The sequence below is a fragment of the Ursus arctos genome, unplaced genomic scaffold, assembly GCF_023065955.2.
Source record: "Ursus arctos isolate Adak ecotype North America unplaced genomic scaffold, UrsArc2.0 scaffold_1, whole genome shotgun sequence".
Taxonomy (NCBI): domain Eukaryota; kingdom Metazoa; phylum Chordata; class Mammalia; order Carnivora; family Ursidae; genus Ursus; species Ursus arctos.
The window spans coordinates 51,532,281-51,556,627 of record NW_026622763.1 but is presented as its reverse complement, the minus strand read 5'-3'; the positions used below and the strand labels follow the sequence as shown (position 1 = coordinate 51,556,627).

At 51.7% G+C, this 24,347-nt stretch overlaps 1 protein-coding gene across 1 annotated transcript; it reads left to right on the top strand.

Moving 5' to 3' along the window:
- Positions 1-11,513: 11,513 nt before the first annotated feature.
- Positions 11,514-13,505, top strand: DLX2 (distal-less homeobox 2). Its single transcript, XM_026490613.2, has 3 exons — positions 11,514-11,910; positions 12,414-12,598; positions 13,089-13,505. Exons 1-3 carry the CDS (start codon positions 11,514-11,516, stop codon positions 13,503-13,505), a joined length of 999 nt encoding a protein of 332 aa, XP_026346398.2.
- The last annotated feature ends 10,842 nt before the right edge of the window (positions 13,506-24,347 follow it).

Genomic DNA, 24,347 nt, shown 5'->3' with positions numbered 1-24,347 from the left:
TCTGTCTTGATAAAGAGTACCACCATCCATTCAGTTCTTTATGCCAAAGACCTAGGAGTCAGCCTTGAAACCTCCTTCTTCTTCGCCCTCACCAAATTCTATTAATTCTACTGCCCAAATATTTCTGGAATCCACTCACTTCTCAACATTTTCCCTCTCTCCGCCTAGATTAAGCCGCCATCACACAGCACCTAAACTATAGGGAAAAAATTACCTAGCTTATCTCCCCACATCCATTCTCATCCCTTCTACAGTCCATTCTCCAGACAACAAAATGTTCTTTTTAAAAAAGAAAGAGAAGAGAGGGGGCAAAAAAACAAAAACAAAAAAACTGTGGGAAAGACCCTGTTAAGAAGATGAAAAGACGGCCCGGTGCCGGCTGCTCTTTCCAGGGGGAGGAGAGGGAAAAAAAAAAAAAAAAAAGAAGAAGAAGAAGAAGAAGAAGATGAAAAGACAAGCCACAATGGGAGAAAATATTTGCAAATAACACGTCCAACAAAGACTCTCAAAATTCAACAGCAAAAAATGAAAACAATCCAGTTAGAATATGGGCAAAAGATGCGAAGAGACATTTCACCAAAAAAGATGTGCGTGTAGCAAATAAGCCCGTGAAAAGATGTCCAACATCCTTCGCTGTTAGGAATATGGGAACTAAAACCACAAAGAGATACCACTATACACCCATCAGAGTGGCTAACATTTTTAAAAAATGGCAGCAGGAAATGCTGGTGAGGATGCCGAGAAACCAGATTTGTACCTTGCTGGTGAGAACACGAGATGGCACAGGCACTCTGGCAAACAGCCCGGCAGTGTATTAGTTCGCCAGGGCTGCCATCACAAAGCATCACAGACTGAGTGGCTTAAACAACAGAAATTTATTTTCTTACAATTCCAGAGGCTAGGAGTCTGAGATCAAGGTGAGGGTAAAATTGGTTTCTTTTTTTTTTTTCACAGCTTTATTGAGATATAATTGACATACAACACTGTGTAAATTAAACATATACAATGTGTTGATTTGATACCTATTGCAAAATGACTACCCCCGGCCCCATGTTGGCCAACATCTCCATCACACAGTTGTTTCTTCTAAGGCCTCTTTCCTGGCTTACAAATAGCCATCTCTTCCCTCTGTGTGTGTGTGTGTGTGTGTGTGTGTGTGTGTGTGTGTCCTAATCTCCTCTTTTTATAGGGATACGGTGATATTGGATTAGGGCTCACCATGATAACCTCATTTTAATTTAATTACCACTTTAAATGCCCAATTTCCTAGTACATTAACATTTTCTGATACTGGGGATTGGGGCTTCAACATATGAATTTGGATTGGGGGCAGAATGCAGCTCATACCAGAAAGTTACTTTTAAAATTAAACATATAACTACCATATCACCAGGCACCTGGGTGGCTCAGTCAGTTAAAGCACCTACCTTCAGCTCAAGGTCATGGTCCCAGGGTCTGGGATCGAGCCCCACATTGGGCTCCTTGCTCAGCCTGCAGTCTACTTCTCCCTCTGCCTGCCATTCCTCCTGCTTGTACTCTCTCTCTGTCAAATAAATAAATAAAATCTCAAAAAAAAAAAAAACCCACGTAAAAAAATATAACTACCCTGTGACCCATCAACTGCACTCCTGAGTATATATTCCAGAGAAACAAAGACTTATGTTAACACAAAAACCTATACATAGATGTTCACAGCAACTTCACTCATAATATCCAAGATCTGACAACGCAGATGTCCTTCAGCAGGTGAGTGGCTAAACAAAGTCTGGTACAAATATGGCATGGACTACTACTCAGCAATTAAAAAAAAAAGGATTAAACTACTGATACACACAATCTAGAAGAAGCTCCAGAGAATTGTGCTGAGAGAAAAAAGCCAATCCCAAAATCTTTCATATCATGTGATTCCATTTATATAACATTACTGAAATGACAAACATTATAGGAATGGAGAACAGATTAGTGGTTGCTGGGGCAAGGGGACGGTGGAGTGGGAGCTAAGTGGATGTGGTTTTGAAAGCGCAGCACAAAGAATCTGTGGTGATAGAAATAGTCAGCATCTTGACTGTATCAATGTCAATCTCCTGGCTGTGATTTATACTATGACTTTTTAAAACATTGCCATTGGGGAAAACTGAGCGTGGAGCGCCTGGGTGGGTTAAGTGTCCGTCTTCCGCTCAGGTTGTGATCTCGGGTCCTGGGATCGAGCCCTGTGTTGGGAGCCCTGCTCAGGTGGGGAGGCTGCTTCTCCCTCTCCCTCTGCCCCCCTCCCTGCTTGTGAGTGCACACACTCTCGCTCTCAAATAAATAAATAAATAAATAAAATCTTTTTAAAAAAACTAGTAAAGTACAAAAGATGTTTTTCCATTATTTCTTACGACTGCATGTCAATTTATGATTATCTCAATACAAGAAATTTAATTTTTTTTAATGTTTTAAACCTTTCGATTTTACCATTGTTCTTATCCCAAAACCCTATTAGGTCCCATGATCTAGCACCTGCCTACCTTGCACCCCTGTCTTGTAGACTCTTCTCACTCACTGTGGGTCAACTCAGCTGGCCTTCTTCCAGGTCTTCAAATGTGTCTTTCAGACTCTGAACTCTGCACATGCTACTCTTTCTTCCTGTAATGCTCTTCTCTCTCCTTTTAACCCAGCTAACTCTAATTGATCCTTCAAGTCTCTTTTCATTCGGTCACTCACAGGTGATGAGGATCTGGCACTCAGGATACCCATGGTCTATACTAATAGAGTTTAGAGCATTTGCTTTTCTGGCTCTGGGTTCCTTTTGAAGTTTGTTTTCCCTTTTGCTATCCCAAAACTTTAGTAAAACCTTGTTTAAACATCTCAGAATCCCCCTAGCTGTTCTTTGGGTTATGATCCTAAGAAGGCCAGATGGTCAAAGTACCAAAAGTGTAATGGAAAAGAGTGTACTGGAATCCTCCACTGAGCTCAGCTGGGGCAGATAATTACATAGGGAGAAATGCTCAAGGTAACTGTTAAGACACAACAGTTGAGGCTGTGAAGTCTAGCTGCCACTTTTTTTTTTAAAGATTTATTTATTTATTTATTAGACAGAGAGAGACAGCCAGCAAGAGAGGGAACACAAGCAGGGGGAGTGGGAGAGGAAGAAGCAGGCTCATAGCGGAGGAGCCTGATGTGGGGCTCAATCCCATAACACGGGGATCACACCCTGAGCCGAAGGCAGACGCTTAACCGCTGTGCCACCCAGGCGCCCCTAGCTGCCACTTCTTTCACAAGATGTCTCCCTTTGTGGAGAGTGTCAGGGTTTGGATATTTATGTTATAATGAAGTTCTGTTTTGTTTTATTTAATAAACAAACAACACTTTCCTTGTACTAACATGTACAACGTGTTGGCTCTACTCTGAATTAGGATGATGTTGATGAAGACCGTGAATGACCACTGGGTGTCGTCGAAGTCTTATACACGGCAACAGTCTTGGTTGGCATGGCTCCTTAGTGGTCTATCTTTTCTGGAAGGTGGAGATAATTTGTGCTCAGCTCTAAATGGAACCAAAGCACATTATCAATCTAGAACTTAGCTGTGTGGTGACATGGGCCAGGAGAATATAGCTGAGGACTGGAAAATAAGCAAAAAATAATGTCTTGAAATCATCCAAAACAACATCCCAAAGTCCTTTCACTTGTATTTGTATACTTTCTTCAAAGTATTAGGACAGCTATCTGGGCCCTGTTAGTGGGAAATCTACTGTTTTGTTTTGTGTTTCTATTTTAAATTATTTCATTATTAGTACTTTTAGCCTTTATATTGCCTTTACCTTGGCTCATCCTATTAGGTACGGGTACAGACTAGTTTAGGTACGGGTACAGACTATAGTAGGAAGTGGGCTTATCCCCTCGTGACAACTCTAAGCATAATAAGCATGTGTCCTAAGGCAAGAGTGACACTGACATGGAAGGGAGCGCCCCACATGGCCAGGTGACAAACCTCTGCAACATGTCACCTTTTAGGAAATACATATGATTTGGGCTTAGACCTGCCAGAACCTCACTAACGATCATTTCAAGACTTGTGTTCCTGGGGCACCTGGGTGGCTCAGTTCATTAGGCGTTTGCCTTCGGCTCCAGTCATGGTCCTGGGGTCCTGGGATCAAGCCCCCATTGGGCTCCCTGCTCAGTGCAGAGCCTGCTTCTCCCTCTCCTACTCCCCCTGCTTGTGTACTCCCTCTCTCTCTATGTCAAATAAATAAATAAAATCTTGGGGGCGCCTGGGTGGCTCAGTCTTTAAGCATCTGCCTTCAGCCCAGGGCGTGATCCTGGCGTTCTGGGATCGAGCCCCACATCAGGCTTCTCTGCTGGGAGGCTGCTTCTTCCTCTCCCACTTCCCCTGCTTGTGTTCCCTCTCTTGCTGGCTGTCTCTCTCTGTCAAATAAATAAATAAAATCTTTGAAAATAAATAAATAAATAAATAAATAAATAAATAAATAAATAAAATCTTGAAAAAAAAAAAAGATTTGTGTTCCTAATGACAACCACCAGCTGTGCTAAAACCTATTTCTATCCATGGGCTGAATGCACCTAGGAATCAAATCATTTGAGTTCTATGCTCACCTCCCAATAGAAAGTCTGATTTTCACAGACAAAAGACATTCTGGATTTTTTTCTATGCTTTGCTGACAAAGTCATCATCTTCTGACTCGAAGGTCATATTAGTTTTAGTAGTTAAGCTTATGTATCTCCAATGTGATGATGCAAGGCCATGATAGAATTTGCTGCAGTCCCAAGTTAAGCATTCTATTAGGTGACTCCAAAGAAAGCATTTGTTTTTTTTTAAATATAGATACCAAAATTCAGTAGCTTAAAATATCAGAAGTTTATTTCTTGGTCCGGTAACCTTCCAAGACAAGTGTTGGAGATTCCCCTAAGTGACTCCCTAGGGCCACATCATCCGCATAGCTGGGGCTGGTTCCCTCCAGTGGATGGGGAAAAAGATCAGGGAGGAGTCTCAATGCTGTGTTAAAGGTTCCATCCTAGGAGTGGCACACATGACTTCCGCTCAAGTTCCATTCATTGCCTCGAACTGAATCACATCATTAATACCTAACTGCAAGGGAAGCTGGGAAATGGTGGTCTAGCTGTGTTCTCCCAAAAATCAGATTTCTAGAGGCAGCACTTGGTCCACAAGTATCCATTACTAGTTCAAATCATGAAGTTTTACTCTGATTAAACATTAAATTGAGGCACAGAGCAGTAAATTTTCCCAAGATCATACAGCTAACAAATGGCCAAGTTAGGATTTAAGCCTAGAGTCTCTACTTTTAACCACTCTACTATACTTCTAATACTCTTTGATTCTCTAACAACCACTCTGCATTACTTTGCAATTTTTTAACAATATTTTTTTAATTAAAAAAAGGATGCAAGGAGCCAGGGATAGCTAACCAGAGGGACAATTTCCTATGAATAATTTGCAGGGCTCCTCCCCACCCCTACCCCCTCTGCATTTTCAGAGAGGTGAGCAGAAGCAGCCTGGGTATGCCGCACGTGGAAACCGCCCAAGACCTCACATAGTGGCACTCTGCCCAGCGGACTGCAAGAGGTTAGGGCACTGCTGCATGGGTTAGAAGCTACTTTAGAACCTTTCCTAAATTCAGTGCTGCAGGCAGCCTCACCAGCACCTGACCTCTTCCCAAAGCGCCTGGACCACGCATTGCCGCCCTCTCCCCTCTCCCCGCCCCCCCGCCCCCGCCCCAGGCCCGGATCCCCTGCTAGCTCTGGTCCACTGGAGCCTGGAGGCCACATCTGCTCTCAGCGCCTGGAGAAGGCTTTCTCTCACTGGAGAAGAAAGTGAGCAAACACCCTTGCCTTGGCCTCTTAACACCTGTGGAGTCCAGGTCAGAGAATGCTGAGTTCTCCAGATAAATGAGGCAGCAGTCAAGAAAACATGTAATGGTATGTTCCCAGGCAGTAATCCCATGATGGGGGTACTGTTATTATTACCAGCATTCTACAGAGGCAAACAATGAAGCACAGAAAAATTAAGTCCTTTTCCAAAGGCCAGACAGAAACCAGTGGTTCACCTCAGCGGAATCTGGCTCCTACTCCACGCGTGAACACATCCTCTTTGCAAGCCTATGAATTGGCCCAACTCTAGTGGGTGAAGAAGTAGCATGGGGCGGGGTAGGGGGAGGGGAAAGGGAGTGGAGAGAAAGGAATCCGTGTACCCAAAAGTTTCAAAGCGTTCCTTACAAGTTCTCCCCGTTTGGTGGGGTTTGTGTGTGGATAGGAGTGCGCGCCCCCGCACGCTTTAACCACTCAACAGACAAAGTAAAAGGGACCTGACTAGGATCTAAGACCTGGAAGGCAAAAGGAAAATTTGGTTCTGAAAGTTCCAGAAGTGTGCCATAACTGACAACCGAGCGCTGTGAGCCTCAGGCGGTGAGGTTTCACCCTCCTCCGCTCTTTTGGGAGGGGCTGAGGTTTCAACCTGACAGCCTGGAGCCACACGCGAGGACAGAAGGTTCCAGCACGAAGCCGTGCTCCCTTCCCGGCTCCTGGACGCAGCCCGGGAGCGCCCCGCACCTGGCGGGCTGGCGCCCAAAGGTTCCCTGGGGCGTCGGGCGGTGCAACCAGTGCGGGGAGCTGAGGCTGGGAGTAGGGGTGGAGAAGGTCGGGGATTGTTTTCTCCCAGGTTGGAGGAGGAATCTTGCGGTGAGCCATTTGCACACCTCCCTGTCCCTTACGCAAAGTAAGTGCTGCTCTAAGTGCAGAGTGCCCATGCCGGCGGTCTCAGTGTTTGTCCTGGGGCGGGGTGGGGGTTGTAACTTATTCCGTCAGTGTTCGTGGCCCTCACCACCTGGACACCGGGGTCTGGCAGCTTTTAACCAACGAAGGAGTATGCGTTTCCCTCTCCCACTGCTGCTTGCCCACCTGAGCTCTTAGTAACCAGGCCTGTGAGCTCGGACTCAAAGGTGAGGCCACCGGCTTAGCACCTCAGAGTCTCGACCCATGCTGAGTACCCTCAAGGGCCAGGAACCCTAGCTTTTGTTCTCTTTAACCTTTGAGTAGTCTATAAAGTGAAATGAGCCTGGGCGGGGGGAGGGGGGCCGGTAAGACCGAGAAGGCAGAGGCTAAATTGGGTCTGAAAATTCTAGAAGCACGCTGAACTAAAAATTCAGCACTATAACTTCCCTCGGAAAGCCCATGGCTGTGAACATCGAGTATCGCCTTATTCCCATTCAAGTCCTTTTGGTTTACTCACACTAGCAGATGGAAAGGTATTCCTCGGCAGCAGCGGAAACAGCAGGGTCTCGGGTTGAAGAGCAGGGCCAGGCGGCGCCTGCCTTCAGCCCTCAGTCCCTCACGGTTGACCCTGGAATCTGTTTCAGGATCTTCCCAGGGCCGCCCATCGATCTCTCCCGCTCAATGCCCGCGCTCCTGCTAGTCCCTGGGAGAAAACTCTCCTTCCAGTGGGCTCCTGGGGCTGGAGGGGTGCGTTGGAAACTGTCAGTACCCCCTTCCCACCTGCCCCATGGCGCTCAAAGCACCTGGCCCAGGAAAAATGGGGTAGTGCGGCCTTCCCCCATGAGCCCCAGTCCAAAAATCCAGCGCGAAGTGCCAGCAGCCTTGCCCAGACCTGAGTTTGAATGATGACTCTGCTGGGTGTCCCAGAAAGTTTTCTCGAGGTCCCCACATCAACAGTGGGTGTGTTTCCATTACGCCCTCTTGCGGAGTTTACACAAGAAAAAAAAAGGGGTCCAAGTACGCAGACCCCGGAGTCAGAGACGCCATCTGCTTAAGAAGGGCCAAAGGGGCTGGGAGGAAGCTGACTGCACCCCAAATCCCTGGAGGTTCTGTTAGGGATTGGGGATCCTGGGAGCAAGTTGAGAACACTAGCAATGTGAAAGGATTGGGCAAAAGTTGTCCCCAAGAAGACACAATGGCCAATGAGGAAGGGACAAGAGCAGGCCAGTATGGTCCTGGAAAGGTGGAGATGGGAGGCTCTTATAAACTTCTAACCTCTCCCAACATCTTTGAGTTCTAGAAGGAACCCAAAAGAGATTCAAAAGCTCAGATTCCTAGAGCTACTAGGGGGACGAAAACACAAAAGAATGCCTCTAGGACCAATGGCCAGAAACCAAGTCCCCGGGAAAGTGCAAAGTGGGGACAAGGGGCAGTCCCGCAAGAGTGCATGTGACACCCCCTCCCCCCAGGAGAGTAGGCTAGTGTAAATGAGCCTATCCCTCTGTGCATGAAAGGCACCCCACCTGCCTACCCCTCGCTCCCTCCCCACAGGGGGCATCCTCTCCCCCACTGAATCCCTCAGTGTAATGGAGGATGCCCAATGGTAGAGGGGAGGCAGTGCCCAGCCCTGCCTGGGGAAGCCCAGGCCAGCGGTAGGTCAGGGGCTGAAAACAAGGCGTCGCAAACCTGTTCTCCAGCTAGTTTACCAAGGCTTAGAGTAAATACCCTGTGATTTGTGCTACAGCAACAGAGAAAGGAGGGGTACCTGACTCAGAGAATGTCCTTTCTACCATCGACCTTCAGTGTTCCTCTGTAGAATGGAAATGATGATTCTGTCCATATCTGCTAAGGGTTACCTCGAGGCTATCATGGGAGGACACGGTGGGACTCCGTGACCAGATAAAGCGCAGCAGCAACAACCTGATGGGCACGGGATTCGTCGGGAATGTCTTAGCGATGAGACTGGGACTAGGAGGCCAGAGCAGAAACACTGAGCTCCCCTACTTCCCCCATTCTTCTCTAGTTCTCAGCAGAGTAAAAGAATGCCTCCACGGAGCAAGAAAACCAAAAGCAGAAAAGGGGAAGGAGAGCGCTCTGAGGCCGAGGAGGGAGTGTGCCATGAAGTGTTCCCCTAAACTCGGTCTGAACGCCCCTTCACCCTGCTCAGATCACTGTGGAGAGGGGTGCCCCTCTGCTCTGAATAGTGGACAAATGTGTCCATCCTCTAGGGTACTGTCTCCCTGACTTTAAACCAAAATGAGGAAATCATTAGGATATTGTGATGTGGTGACCAGATCATTTGGGCAAACCCAGCTTTGTGCCTGGGTTATCAGATTTAATATTTCAAGTCTTTACTTTATTCTCCAAATGCAGTTTTAAGTTCTGCTTCTCTGGTTCCCTCGCTCTTGCTCTCTCTCCTTGCTCATTGCCTCTGGCCTTTTCTCCCACATACAAATACAGTCCCTTGTTTTCTAGTTAAAGGGAAACTGGAGCCATATTTCCTTCCAGGAAGATGCCATTCTCCAGATCTCAGCTGACCTAGACTTCAGGCTATTAATGAAGGTTCTCATAGATAACAAAATACAACAAACTTGCCACCATGAAAAAGCCAAGAGGACATGCTTGGAATGGGAACAAAGGAGCAGAGAGAAGGCAAAACCAGGGCAATTGTCTCTTTTATACATTTTCAGGGGGGAAATTTCTAAATCAGACCAAAGCAGCTACCACTGTGGTGACAGAAAGACTCGGAATCTGGAGTCAAGACACCAAAAGGCAATATTGATTAAATATCTAGAGGTTAGCTTTGTAACTGGGGCCCACAAAGCAGCAGGCTGAGCACGGCGGCAAAGCAATGCAGTCCCAAGCATTTCTCACTAGTTCACCAGCCTCCATCAAGAGCCTTCCTTAACCAAAAGGAAGGCTGGGAACTAAATCCAGGCAGATTTGAGGGTGGATTACCTTCTTCATTATTCCGTAGAGAGTGAGCTGTGTGTGGATGCTGGAGTTTTAATTACACACTTGCTTTTTCTGGGGAAGAAGACCAAGATCATATTTTTCAAAGTATCAACTTGTTTTCCATTAGGCAGCTGTTGAAACAAGTTCTTTCAGCGACATGTTATGTCTTTAGGAAGGGGTGCTTCAGATGGCTCGCACTAGCACAATTTTGTGGCTTTTAATTACTATTTTGCTCTTTTGGGGGGTTTCAGAGACTGGCGCCTCAGCGTGATTAGACCGTCTACTGGGCCCGCTGCAACCATGCACACCTCCAGCAGGTGGCGCCACAAGGCAAGCACTGCCGCGGGAACCGCGGTCTTGGAGAGTCCAGTAAAGGCGAGTGTCCCTCAACTCCGGACCACGGTCCCCAACCACTAGGAAATACTGATGTGGAGGAAGTCGCCAATTCAGATTTAAAAGAAGAAATTGCCGTGACAGTACGAAATAGGGTCCTAAACTGAATGAACTGTAAAATAGGGTTATGTGCTTGAGATAAAACTTTTTTCTATTTGTTTCTGAAAGTTTACCAAGACTTCTAGTATCGAGACGACTCTCTCACCTAAGTATTATTCCACTTCTTTGTCGTAAACATACAGAATTTAGAATTAGAACGAACGTTGAAGACCATCTGGTCAAGCATTCCAACCTAGACAGGAAATAACCGGGATCGCTTTTCTCCTGTCAATTAACCACCAAATATACATAATTGCTCGAAGTGTCGCCCTATCAGGAAAGTACAAGGGAAAAAAATGGTTTCAAATATATCATTAGTAATAATACTTTTGAATTTATATAGCTTTTCTCACAAGTAACAAGAAAGAAATCGTTTAAACATTATCTAATTAATTGCCTAATATTCCTGTGGGTTGGTTAGGAAGTATGTGGAAGTAGGTATTATTATACGAGTTTTATGGATAATTTAAATCAATTGACTTTGTCAAGTGCCGAGTGACTGACAAGAGTAACCGCCAGACACTTCGAGGAAAAGCGGAGCTAGCCCTGGCCCGACTCTCGGCACCGCTTTGATTAATGTATGAACGCTGACCTCGGACAGGAAGATACGAATCATTGGAACTGGCTGGCGCCTGTACACAGAATGGGATGGGAGACCCCATGTCTTCTTCCTCTGAGACGAAATGCCAGTCTCCGTCTTCACGCCTTCAGTCCTACTGCTGCCGGCCGCCCTGACTCCCCACCGCGCCCCTTCCCCAATCCCTCGGCTCGCCGCTCACATTCAGCAGCGGCCTGTCTGCGCCCGCAACCACAGCAGCCGCAGCGCCCGCCCTGTGACACCAGCCCCCCGGCCGGGCGTACCCGAGCGCCTGTGGCCCCGCGGCCCGGCGCTTGGGATTGGCTGTTGCTAGGTGACGTCGCCTGCGCTCACGTGACGAGTGTTAAATGCCCACCCTGCCCGAACCCGCCCCGCAGACAATCGTAAGGCCGCTCCGGGCTGCTCACCTGCTCCCGCCTCCCGGAGCCCTGGCCTGGCCCCGCCACCCCTGCCCCCTCCACGGCCCGCCCCCCGCCCGAGCCAGCGGTGGGCAAGAAGCCGAGCGGGTAGAGAGGCGGAGAGAGGATGCGGCCGGCGGCAGCTGTCCCGAGCAGTGCACGGTGATCGCCTCCCCCGGAGGAGGAGTTGCCCAGACCGTTGCCACATTTCTTGTTTTCCTCCCCACCCTCTCTCACCCCCCGTAATTACATTGGCTGCCGGAGGGGACAGGGAGAGACGGAGGAGGCGCCTCGCTTCCCCCCTAGCGCCCGCCACCCCTGCTCTTTCCCGTCCCGGGCCAGGATGACTGGAGTCTTTGACAGTCTGGTGGCTGATATGCACTCAACCCAGATCACGGCCTCCAGCACGTACCACCAGCACCAGCAGCCCCCAAGCGGCGGCGGCGCTGGCCCCGGCGGCAGCAACGGCAGCAGCCTCCACAAGCCCCAGGAGTCGCCCACGCTCCCGGTGTCCACAGCTACCGACAGCAGCTACTACACCAACCAGCAGCACCCGGCGGGCGGCGGCGGCGGCAGTGGGGGCTCGCCCTACGCGCACATGGGTTCCTACCAGTACCACGCCAGCGGCCTCAACAACGTCCCTTATTCCGCCAAGAGCGGCTACGACCTGGGCTACACCGCCGCCTACACCTCCTACGCACCCTACGGGACCAGTTCTTCCCCGGCCAACAACGAACCTGGTATGCACAAGGCTGGCGTCAAGGGGGACAAGTCAGTCTAGTTACTGGGATGGGTGGGATAAAATTGTTTGGGGCGGGGATCCATCCGGAACCCTTGCCGTTTACACTGTCTGCTCCCTGCCCGCCCTGCGCCTTTTACCTTTCTCAACCACCAATCTGCCGAGGGTCACTGGGTACGTCCCTCGGTGCTCGGCTGGTGGGACCGGTTGGCTTTGGGGGGCTGAGGAGGCGCGCGGTGCATGCTTCACGGTAACCTCATTTCCTTACCACCTGCTCCTCCTTTCTCTCCGGTTGGCTCCTTCTTCCCATTCCCGGAGAATCCAGCTCCCGGGTTCGATAGCGGCGCGAGTCCGCACTTAGCGACGTTCCCTCTGAGCGCCCCGCTGCGTCTCCGAGAAGCCGCTTCCCGGCTCAGGCCAAGTCCCACGCCAGGCCCTTACGCCCAGCGGGAACTGTTTGGGGCCCCCTGATTGCGCTGTTCTCACGATTGCTTTGCGTTGCAGAGAAAGAGGACCTCGAGCCTGAAATTCGGATAGTGAATGGGAAGCCAAAGAAAGTCCGGAAACCCCGCACCATCTACTCCAGTTTCCAGCTGGCGGCCCTTCAGAGGCGTTTCCAAAAGACTCAGTACCTGGCACTCCCCGAGCGAGCGGAGCTGGCGGCGTCTCTGGGCCTCACCCAGACTCAGGTGAGTCTCCCGGCCTGGAGGGGAAGAGGAGCGCGCTGGCCCGGGATAGCTGGAAAGCAGGCGGGGTCAGGACGACGTTTTAAAAAGTATTTTTAAAGTAATTTAAAGGATTACGAGGCCCGCGCCTTGGGGGGCCTAAACTTCTACGCCTGAAGCTGAAATCCCCCAGGGCGCCGCCGCGTGTGAGAAAACGAAAGGACCGGGGTGGGCAGAAATCCGCTTCCACATAGGCTTTCCGCGCGATACTGATTAAGCGGGTAAAATAATTGGCCCTCCTGACCCTCTCCCGCTGTCACGATCACCACGGTGCACCCACACCAGCTGTCTCCGACTTTCTGAGATTACCTCCCAGTAGAGTGGAAGCCGGCCCAGCCTCCAAGGCCTCGCCACGTGATCCGCTTACCTGCCCAGCGTGCTTTCTACCCCTCCTCCCCTCCCCTGCCCCAGATCCAGGTTCTTCCACTAACGCTTGGGTCCCTTTTCCACAAAGGTCAAAATCTGGTTCCAGAACCGCCGGTCCAAGTTCAAGAAGATGTGGAAAAGCGGTGAGATCCCTTCGGAACAGCACCCCGGGGCCAGCACCTCGCCACCTTGTGCTTCGCCGCCGGTGTCGGCGCCGGCCTCCTGGGACTTCAGCGCGCCGCAGCGGATGGGGAGCGGCGGTGGCCCGGGCAGCGGCGGCAGTGGCGCGGGCAGCTCGGGCTCCAGCCCGAGCAGCGCGGCCTCGGCTTTCCTGGGCAACTACCCGTGGTACCACCAGGCCTCGGGCCCTGCCTCACACCTGCAGGCCGCCGCGCCGCTGCTGCACCCAACGCAGACCCCGCAGCCGCACCACCACCACCACCACCACCACCACCACCACCATGGCGGCGGGGGCGCCCCGGTGAGCGCGGGGACGATTTTCTAACCCGAGGGAGACTACGCCAGAGACTGAGAGAGCAGAGACCGGTGATCCTCAGTGCTCGCCCCAAGAGCCAGAGGGTCCCTCCAACCGGCCCGCAGACGCCTCCCACCCTCAGGGAGGAGCGGCCCGTGATGGCCTGCCACGGGCCCTGCTCCCTCGCGCGGCCACCGAGCGGCCAGGAACTGGAAGGTTCTTGGAGGCACCCCCTCCCCCCCGCCCTCGGCAGGGCCGCCTGCCTTGGCCGCCTTGGCCGCCTGAGCCCCGCCTCGGACATGCCTCCCCTCCCCTCCGCGCCCCGCGAGGCGGTCGGGCGCCTTCCTCGCCGCGGGCCATGAGCTGAGTCCAGGGAGGGACGCCTCCCCCGCCCGCGAGCCTTCCTGGGTGCTCTGAGGCTCCTTTCTCCGTGCCCACCCCCAGGCCCAGCTCCAGTCGGCTGGGCTGATTGACCTCCCCGGCCTGCGCGCCCTCCCCCACACGCCCCCGTGACCCGGGCGGCCCGCCGCTTTTTTTCTGCCCTGCTGTCTCCAGCCTTTGGAGCCCCACTCTGCCCCGCCTTAGATCTCCCCCAGGAACGCTCCCTTAGCTCTCTCCTCATCCATCACCAGTGGAGTTTTTTTATTTTTATTTTTTTAAAAGTTTAGGTGCCTTTGCGGATGACCTCATTTTGACGTTGGGGAAAAAATGATTTTTTAATATGTGGACACTGCAAAAAATGTGTTTAAATTATCTTTTTTAAAACCTATTCAGGATTATTAGGCTGGACTTCGACATAGAGTTTGTAAATAAAGGTGTCTGTGCAGATTTTCCCACTGATTTATTTGTATAAAAATACTTGTCTTTTCAGACTTTTTTTGTAACCCCCACTTGTGAAAACTGCGGTTTAGCAGTGACCTCAGCAACCCCTCCATTTTATTTTTCCCTTTGAAAATTTTCTCAGTTAAACTAAGCTACTGATTTGGTTTTGTTTTATCTTATCCTAACGTCTTTGTTCTTGAAATGAAAGGTATTTTGGGGTTATTTATTATGAAAACAACATGCTCTTAATGTTGATTTTACAATATGAAGAGATTATTTAAATAAATTATTGTTTTCATTGGATGTGTGCGCTTGTTCCTTGGTGTCATGACCTGGAACCTCGAGCCTCTGCCCGGGCGGGGAACCTGGCCAGCCAAGAGTGACATTTACATCTTTCAGAGGCTTCGAGAACGGTGAGGCGCGGCCAGGCGAGAACAGGCGCGCTCCGCGCGGGCCTCCCCGAAATGTTCACGCTCTGCGGGCACTCGAGTCTCGGCGCGGGGTTTGCCAGCTCGAGGCGCGGTGAGTGACTCAGCGCCGGGGCGGCTGCAGCCTCCGCCCGCCGTGCCCCTCCAGCGCCGGCGCCACTGCCCTGCGCCTGGGCGGTCTCTGCCGCCCCCGCACCCGTGCTGTTGGCCAGGCAGTGCTTCCGAGCCACAGCGGGGGACCTGCAGTCGCAGCCTGAGCGCTGCCCAGGCCGGGGTCAGACCCCTACGTTGGACCCTTCCCTCTGTTTGCCCTGTGGCCCTTCTGGGGCTGGCTGAGCTGAGAACTCAGTGAGTCACCCCGGTCCTCGGGAAACTCGGTTGGCTGCTCTGGAATGTAGGGCGACCCCGGCACACAGGGCTGCGCTAACACACATACAATCACACACTGACTCTTACAGTTACATCTATACTATCGCATACTCTCATTCACGCACACACCGTGACACACTCCTGCGTCACACACATAACACTGACAAAAATTCATGCACGCGCATCTTCTTGTACTCTGACACACACACCCACATAAGCACACTCATGCATACAGGCACATTCACACAGAGACTGCTGCACATCACGGTGGAGTGGCACCCTTCCACCACGCATTCTCCGAGGGGAAAGGCCCACACACCATTCAGCTCTGCCTTCCACTTTGGGTCCCACCCAACCAGCTTCAGCTTCCAGTTTGGGAAGTGACCTTACTTTCGGTCGTTCTCTGCAAAGGCCAGGGGCAGGTGGGTAATGCAGGCCTGAACTAAAAGTCCCTTTCCTTCAAAGCACTGAGGCCTACAACAAAACCATCTTAGTTTTAGTCACTGACTCTGTGACTTTGGGTACCCACCTTAACCTCTCTGTGCTGCAGTTTGCAGATCTATAAGATAGGAGAAATAGTGACAGCTATCTCAGAGTTTTTGTGAGCATATGATGAGACAATGATGTGACAGTGCCTGGCATATGGTAAGCACTCACTTTTGCTATTAGCAGTACATCGTTTTATCCCAATGCCCCCCAAACAGGGAGGCTTTACTCTTGGCTCCGATTATGAGGCCCAGAGCTACCCAGAGGCCTTCCCGGCTTCATGTGGAAGAGCAGCGCTCTAGAGCTGAGAGAGCTCAGCTCCAGGCCCTTCTTGCATGAGAAACTGAACCTCAGCCATCCGCTCTGAAGGGACCAGCCTCTACTGGAGAGGAAATTAGGGGCAGGCCGAAGAGCCCTGCTAGCCTCTCCTCTAGGATGACTATTCAGGCCATCCTTGTGCGTCTTCAGATCACCTCTGCCAAAAAGCAGACACGAGATGGGGGTGACTTTCTAGGTGCAGTGGCATCATCCTGAGAAAAATCCTGTCTTTTCTGGCCAGTTTGGAGGCCTGCACGGAGTCTAGCTTACAACAGAGTGTGGTCAGGGAGTGAGGCTCTGGGAAGGACAGGGAGGCTACAAATCCAGTGTTCATTCCCATTCCTACATTGTTTTCCCAGGCTAGGATAGGCCTGAGCTGAAGCTCATTGACCCCGTCATTCTAACTTCTCTAAGCAGCCGCTGCCTAGCAGACCCCCATTCCTGCTCTCCCTCCCCCCAGCTCCAAATTCCGTGGTTTTCTTTGAGTGCCAGTAGCTGGTGCCAGCCTTTCTCCCGCGGTTGAATGTGCCCTCCCCTCCTTTGCGCGCATTCCCCTCCCCCTCCTGAAACCAGCGAGGAGAGACGGGGCAGTAAATTGGCTGGTGTCGAGGATCTGCAGCAGACAAGATGATTAAGAGGCCTACGCTGGAGCGCCCGGGGCAGGGAATGTCAGCCCAAGTTGGAATCACGCAACAGGCCTTGGCATGAGCGAGCCTGGGAGCCGGGAGGGCGGGCGGCCCCAGCTCCGGGGTGGGCCGAGGCCCCACAGACTCGCTGGAGTCACCGAACCTGGCACCCGGCGGCGGCGGGGTCGCGCCAGGCCACGGCGCGTCTTTCCCCGGGAAGCCCGCGAAGCAGAGAGCAGGAGGGTACCGGGGCCAGAGGAAGGGGGCGTTTCCGCAGACCCGGAGAAGGGCAAAGAGATGCGAGAGCGAGGATGCGCCCAGGTCCCAGAATTGAGGGGGCGGGGAGGGGGAGGAGTGAGCGAGGGGACAAACAAAGCCCGGCTGGGGGAGGCAGGGGCCGGCTCCAGCCCCGCCGGGGGCAAGGAGCTGGCAAGTCTTTCTCACAGTCTCACGGCCCGCCGAGAGACGCGGAGCCCTGTGATCAGCCCGCCGCCGCGCAGACACGCTCCCCCCGCGCGGGACTGCGCTCCCCAAAGCGCGAATGAAAAATGGAAATGGGAAGCCGCGATCTCGGCTCCCTACACTGGGAAACCAGTCGCGCTCGGAACACACATAAATCTTCATTGTAATCCCCTTCCATTTGCTCGCGTGAAATATCAGGCCAGAGACAGGATGTGACAAGCGCTGGGAAACAGGGGGAGGGAAGCCGAAGAGTGAGGGGTGCCCGGCCCTCTCCGTTCCACCCCCTGGCAGGGTTGCTCAGAACTCTGGCAGAGCGCTAGTATTGAGTTCCAATTCCCGAGGCTGGCAGCCTGGGCGCGCCCTCTTCCACATCTCCTCCCATTCCCGCCCCCCCTCCCCGCAGCGCGCGCAGGGCTGCAGGACACCCAGCCCCGGGTGCTCCGCGGGGCGTAGACACACCCCCCTTCCCGCTGCCCCGAATTCCCGCCGCCCGCCCCGCGGCTCCCGGGCTGGGGAGAGCAGAGAAGAAAGGGAACGGATCCCGGGCCTAATCAGCGCGGCTGCAATGTGGGACCGTTTAGGAGGTTTCCCCCTCGGCTTTCTTTCAGGATTACTTGTGAAAATTGTGAATATCCGTCCTGTGTAAGAATTTCCGAGACTGGTGGGGCGAGTTTGGGGGAAGTATCAGGTTTGATGGGGGCGGAGAGAGCGCAGCAAAACTGGAGCTTTGTTTACAAACAGTTCAGCGGTAGAAGGGGGTAGGAGGGAAAGAGGGGTAAAGGGAGGAGTGCAGATGTGTTGGAATGGTCCCCTCCAGTGTTAGAAGCCCCTCGAAGGGGAAAGATGTTGGGGACCAGAAAGCCCCCTTGCCTTTAAAAAAAAAAAAGTCGCACACTGACGGTAAAACCTAGGAGCAACTACCCCACTCCCACGCAGCCCACCCCCGCGTCCCTGTTCCAAGCACTAGCTCAAAAGTCAAAAGCCGCTCCTTTCCCGCCAAGGAGCAGCGACCACCAGTGCCTTAAACCTGTTTAGGATCAGAAACCTCCTTGAGAATGAAGCTACGGATCCTCTCTTCCTCCTAAAATACCTCCCTTGCATTCGAATTTGGGGTCCCCAGAAGCCAGGGGGTGGGGCGTGATGATCCTGAGGTTCCAGTTACGAGCGCCCCTGGCCCTGTCCGACCAGGCTTTCCGGAGACTGGTGCGCTCTGGCAGGGTCATGACACCCAAAACAGCCCCAGAGAAACCTCCCTCTGCCTGGACCTCCTTCCCCACCTGGGATCTGCCCAGCGTGCCTTTCCTGCTGCCCCGCCCCCTCCCTCCTTAGACACACCAGCAGGGGCGGATGCCGAGGCCCCAATGCGCTCCGAGGCCCCCCTGGCGGGAGTTCCCCTCGCAGGGACGGGTTTGGCAGTGATTGCCACATTACAAGATGTTACATTCCGCCCTGGGGCCTGGGGCCGGGCGGGGCGGGGGAGACAATATGTTTCATGAAAAGAAAGAGCAGGCAGGTCTTGGAAGAGCAGCCACTCGGAGCCTCCACGTGAGAACACAGGCACAGTCTCTAGAGACCTTTCTTCCAGGGGCCGCCTCTGGCTCCGACTCCGACTGTTCACTGGTCCTCAGGGTCGGGCCAGACCGCAAACACTGCTGAGTCTCAGCGATTTGCGGGCAGTGTGGCAGCGCTCCGGCGATTGTCCGGAGGCCGTTTGCGGGATCCTCAGGAGCCCTGGCGCCACAGGCTGCGTCCCGGGTCGGATCCCGCCAGCAGGATTTGGGGCAGGGGAGAGCTAAGATCAGGTGTGCAGCCCGGGAAGGTGGAGAATTCTCAGCGACGTGGGCCAAGCGGGGTCTGCAGGACAGAGGATTAGAACTTAGGGGACGGAGAAGAGGCGAGAGGGAGGGAAGGACTGGAGTTGGAGAGCGCGGGGTGATCCCAGGGGGCAGACTTGGGCCCGTACGGCGCAAACATGGCGGGCTTCCCACACTCCCGTTCCTGCCCTCCTTTTGGTGGTGCAGGAATCTCAGACACCCTAGAAATGAAAACGTCGCTCACGGAACAATGGGGATTTCTGGCCCTGGAACTCGACCGAGTCTAGGATGCTGCGAGAGGTGGCCGCACACCGGGTGGATTCTCCCGCCCGTAGCCGCCGCTTTGCCCCCTCCTCCGGGGCAGCCCCCGCCCCGCCCCATCCCTCCGCGGCCCTGGCCTCAGCTTCTTAAAGTCGCAGGGTGTCTCAGCGCTTGAGAGAAGCGCCGCCCAAGTGGGGAGTGAGTGTTTCTGGGGGGCGCTATCTCGGGATGTTGGAGACCAAAGAATGGCATAGGGGACCGTGGGGTGGGCTTCTTCCCTCCTCATCCCAAACCCTCCAAACAGCAGGCTCGTATTCACATCAACTTCTCAATCCGACCGCTGCTCCTGCACCCCACTCCCCGCCTCCCACCCCCTGGCCTGCAAATTCCAGGGCCCAAAAGGGCTGCACTGTGAAGGGGGTTTGCGAGAATCTGGGAAATGGGCCGAAGGAAGGGTGGTAGAAATGGAAATAAGAAAGGACGGAGTGTCGGGATGAGGGTGCAGGAGGTCCAGCTCAGTCACTTTATTAATAGTTGCCGCATTTAAGGTGGGGGCCCGGGGCTTCCGTCTCATCCAAACCGGGAAAAGCAGGCACGCGGGGAAAGGGATTCTCTTCTCGACATGTTCACGAGGAGAACAGTGAAAATTTGCCTTAGGTGGCCAATTTTCTCATTTGCCCCTATTAAAAGAAAGAGCCCAAGAAATTCAATTAAAGCCACCCTGGCCAAGGCGCTATTTGAGGCATGAATGTCTCCCCTAAAGCTGCAGCAATCATGTGGCATTAGACACTTCCGGAATCCTATAGCCAACCTGAAAAATCCCAGACCCCCTTTTTCCCTAATTTTTGCTCTGATCTGTAATTTTATCCACATTTGCACTAGTTTGAGCATTCTGGCTCTCCCATCTGAAAGCCTGCAATTACTATATAATTCTTCGCAATTTCAGATGTCCTAATATGGACTGTAATTTTTGCGCAAGACAATTTCCTGCTATTTCAAGCATCAACATTGTCAAAGTTGTATGTACATAATAAATGGGAATATCAATGCATAGTTTTTAGCATAACATCTTGACTCCTCGATAATTATATCCGTTCGGAGCCTACGCAGAATTAGCCTGAATTGCATGGTAACTGCTGCTGCTTTAAAATTTTTAAAAATTACTCATAATTTTCCCAAAGATTACCAAGATCTCGAGTGCACAATGTCATCAGCGTAATGAAGAGTAAACATTTATGCTAATAATCTGCAATTTTTTTCATCAGCTATAAAGACAGAGGCTATATAGCCGAAAATTTCAGTCCTATTCTGCAAGCGCAGCGCTGCTAAAAGCCTGCCGCGCTCGGAGGCGCCTGGTCCTGGAGACCTCTTTCCACTCTTTACTCTCAGGATAGGAGGATGGGGCTGGGGGATTCTTTTTGGTTTTCTGGTTTTGCTTCGATCTGGTTTGGTCGGTTTTGTATTTCTTATTTTTCTTTTTTTTTTCTTTCTTTTTTTTTTTCCTTTTTTGCCTTTTCTTTCCTGTCATTCTCCCAGCCAAATGCCGCCTTCGACCCTTTTGATTTGCTCTAGCAAAGATTGTGTCCAGATTATCTGAAATTGACACTGAAGAAGGTAAGGGTGGAAACTGGTTTCATTTTTCAGAGGGTTGGAAGGCTGCGCTGCGCCCGCCGCGGCGGCTCCCGCTCCGGGAGTAGGAGGGTGGGGGAGTGATTATGTATGCACCAGCTAATTCTTCCATCAAAACTTCTTGTCAGCGATGTCAGGATTATTTTTTTTCCTTTTTATAAAAACACTTGATGTTTCAGGAAGTGTTAATCCCTGAAGGTTGGGGGATGAGGGCGGGGGTAGCAAAGGAGTGGGTGTGGGTGACAGGTTTCTTGAGCCTGGGGAAGGCACCCTTTAGAGCCGTTTGCCTGTCTACACTGGAGTTGGGGTCTGCTGTGGAGCTGGGGACCGAAGGAGGGTTTCTTTGAGTCATGGGAGGGAGAGACCCTTACCCTCCGTACTGCATTTGATGGAGGTGCCTATGGCTTGTGCGGGATGAGGAGCAGAAAAGTTCGCTTCAGCCTGTGATTTCAGGATGTTTACCCCAGATGGTGGCTTGACAAAACCCAGATAATTCTGAAATCAGTTTTTAAAAGATAAAGAATGAAAGAGATAGATAACTGGATAAAAAAAGAGTACAACCGGGGACCTGGGTTGCTTCTTTCCTCTCAAATTTTCTTGGGATCGAGTATCTCAGGTTCTATATCCAGCACCCAGACCTACCTTTCCATAGGTGACAGAAATGGACAATTTCTTCAAGAGGAGATATTTAGTTAATTTCTCCACCAAATAATTCTAAGAATAAATTCATATTTCTGTTCATATAGATAGAGGAATTTTAAAACTTTTTGTAGCTCTTAAAACTAGCGCAGAATAGGGAAGGCTGAAGAGCCATCTGACCCAGCCCAGGTTCAGATCCCAAAAAGAAAGAAATAAAAATAAAACCTAATAATCAATGAAGGAAAGCTGTGAACTATAAACACATTTCCAATTTCATATTTTTAAAATATAGCCTAGATTTAGAAACTGGATTCTTGCACAACTAGACTACTACTTGCAGGACCACTCAGTCCCAGGCTAATGAAAGCCAAGACCAGTGAGAAGGGGGCTGGGGATTGTTGCTTGTGCCCCTACACCCCCCACCCCTGCCCCTTTTAGAGCTAGTGTGTATGAGAGAAGATATTAAAGAGGTATCTGTTGTTTGGCAATTTTGCTAAGTCTGTCTTCACTACTTCGATGCTGTGCATTTGCTAATTTGGAGGCCTGGCCATTGACAAGCTTGCTCCATACACCTGCAAGCAATTTGCCGGCTCCGGTACCAGAGAATTGCAGAGATGGCAGCTCGCACCTATTTGATTTTTTTTCCCTTTTCTCAATGCACAGCAAATTTGGCTTTCAGTGCGTTATCTCTTTTGTTAATGCAAAAAGATTCCCTGGGCGAAAAAATTGCTCATAATTACCAGAGAGATGGGGAAACTGCATTAGAATAAATAAACCTGAAATTACTGTAATTATGTTGTGTTTGATGGGCCCGGCTTGTAATCAAGAAGAGAATACAGTGAAATGATGCTGACCCTCTTGGGTTTGCAGCTGTACGCGCACTTTGGGGTCTTTTTTTGCAGAAAAGAGTCATTTTGATAATCATTAAGCTGTGTGTAACCTATTTCAGAAGTGTTTTAAAATGAGGTTCACATTTTTTGAACAAGGGGAAAAAAAATCCCAAAATTGCATTTTGCCATTACAGACTCATACATAAGGAAAGGTTGTGTTTTCTAAGTGACAATTGTTAAGACATAATATTCGAAATCAGTATTTAATCATTATAATGAGGTATTGTTTAAATATAACCACCTTTAGATTATTCATAGTTTAATTAATATACTCATTATGAAAATCTTTGAATCAGATATTTGATGAACTACTTGTCAGTAACAAGGCAGCATTAATTAGGCCTATATTGAGATTAACATTTTTTAAAAGTGCAACCGCTTATAATTATAATAGAGCCTAACTAAAGACCGCCTTCGTTGAGCTAAAACTAATAATTTCTCTATTTGAACTGTTAGCAAGAGATTATTAAATTAGTATAAGCTAATATCTCAAAATATTAAAATCCGATTGACCAAACAGATTTTGCCTGTGGCTTCAGGCGCTGAGCCCTGGCTGCCGCACCGGAGTTGAACGTGTGAAAGCAACCCACCAAAACCTCCCCTCTTGCAAAGTCACAACTCCTGGGAAAACCAAATCCGGGAAGGTCCCTACCCCGGCGGCGGAATCCAGCCTGGGAAATCCTGTTCCCTCTCAGCTTTGAGATCCGTCCGCTCCCGCCTCCGAGATTTGATCTCCCCCATTTGCCTTCCGGGTTCTGGAGACCTGCGGGAGAGGAAAAGTCCTAATCCCAGGCCCTGAAGGGGCCTCGAGGTCCCCGGCTCCATCCCCCACTCTTTCCCCAGCTCCCTCCATCACCGCCCCTCCACCACTTCCCCTCCCCTTCCCAAAGGGCGTCAGAAGAGCCTGGAGCATCTGCTCTTTCACCAGCACCAATTGAAAAATGGGTGCTTGTCACAACACAGATCACTGCCTTCCCCGCTTTGCTCCCCACCGCGCGCTGCAAAGGGCCCCCCAAAGGCGGAGGCCAGTCCGCAGGAAGCAGTGTCGCAAGGCGAATGAGAGGGAAGCGGGAATCGCTCAAAGCAGTCGGTCGGGGCCCGCAGCTTCCCCGAGCTTCCTCCGCTCGGCTGTGGGGTCTGGGGTTGAGGTTGGGGTGAGACGCCCGGCACCGGGTGGAGGGAGCCAGGCTGGTTCTAGTTGCTCGGAGTCCACTTTCTCCTGGAGAGAATTCATCAGAGCGTTCCACTGGAGGAGCCCCCTTACCGACCTGGCCTCAGGGCCGTCGGGCTACGGTGGGGGGTCTTGACTCGGCCAGCTCCTGGGTTCCAAGGAGTCAGCGAGCCCTCCTGCCCCTCCCTTGGCATTTCCATCTGAGGCGCGGAGAGAAGCTGGGGATCATTAGGAGGGAAGGGGCTTCTCGTTGTGGACGGGCCCGACGGGTGGGAGTGACTGTGGAGGGGCCCAGGTGGCGCCTTGGGAGTGTCCCCCGGAGCTCACTGATTGACTGGGTGTAGCCTGACAGCAGAGTCCTTCCGGCCCCTTTCCGGTGTCTGGCCGCGTCTTTTCCGCGTCGGGATCGAGCGCCCTGCGGGCAAGCGAAAGCCGGAAGGCCAGATCTCGGCGGTGGCGAGGGGCAAAGCCCGGCGTCTCTGCTTTCAGCCCTCTAGGCTTCCGGCGAGGTAACGGGCTGTGGGGTGGCGCTCACGTCTCCCATGCCCAAAGCCTTTGAGCTCAGCTTTCATCTCCCAGCCAGCTTTCACAGTCCCTTTGGTTCCTGAGACCCGGCTCTGTCACGCAGCACCTGTTCCTGATCCCCCCCCCTTCCAAGGACCCTTGCCAGACAGTCGCTGCCCACCCTTCTAACCCAGGTAGGGATCAGACCCCTTGGGGATCAGAAGCAGAGCAAGATGAACGGGCCCAGCGGCTCGGGAGGGCCTCGCCCGTTATTCTGGTTCTGTCTGGAGCCGGGAGTCGCTACCTCTGCATTATCTGTCCCCAGAGGTGGAGGCCCGGCCCAGCCCACAGCACCCCTTCACACAGCACACCAGACAGCAGTTCTTTCTCGAAACCATAATTTTACTGTTTCAAAGAAACTTTATAACTTATTTACAAAGTTCTTTTTCCCAA

Coding starts and splice junctions, on each gene's coding strand:
- DLX2 (XM_026490613.2), top strand. CDS start 11,514: ATGACTGGAGTCTTTGACAGTCTGGTGGCTGATATGCACTCAACCCAG. Junction 11,911..12,413: donor CCCGGCCAACAACGAACCTG/GTATGCACAAGG, acceptor TTTGCGTTGCAG/AGAAAGAGGACCTCGAGCCT. Junction 12,599..13,088: donor TGGGCCTCACCCAGACTCAG/GTGAGTCTCCCG, acceptor TTTTCCACAAAG/GTCAAAATCTGGTTCCAGAA.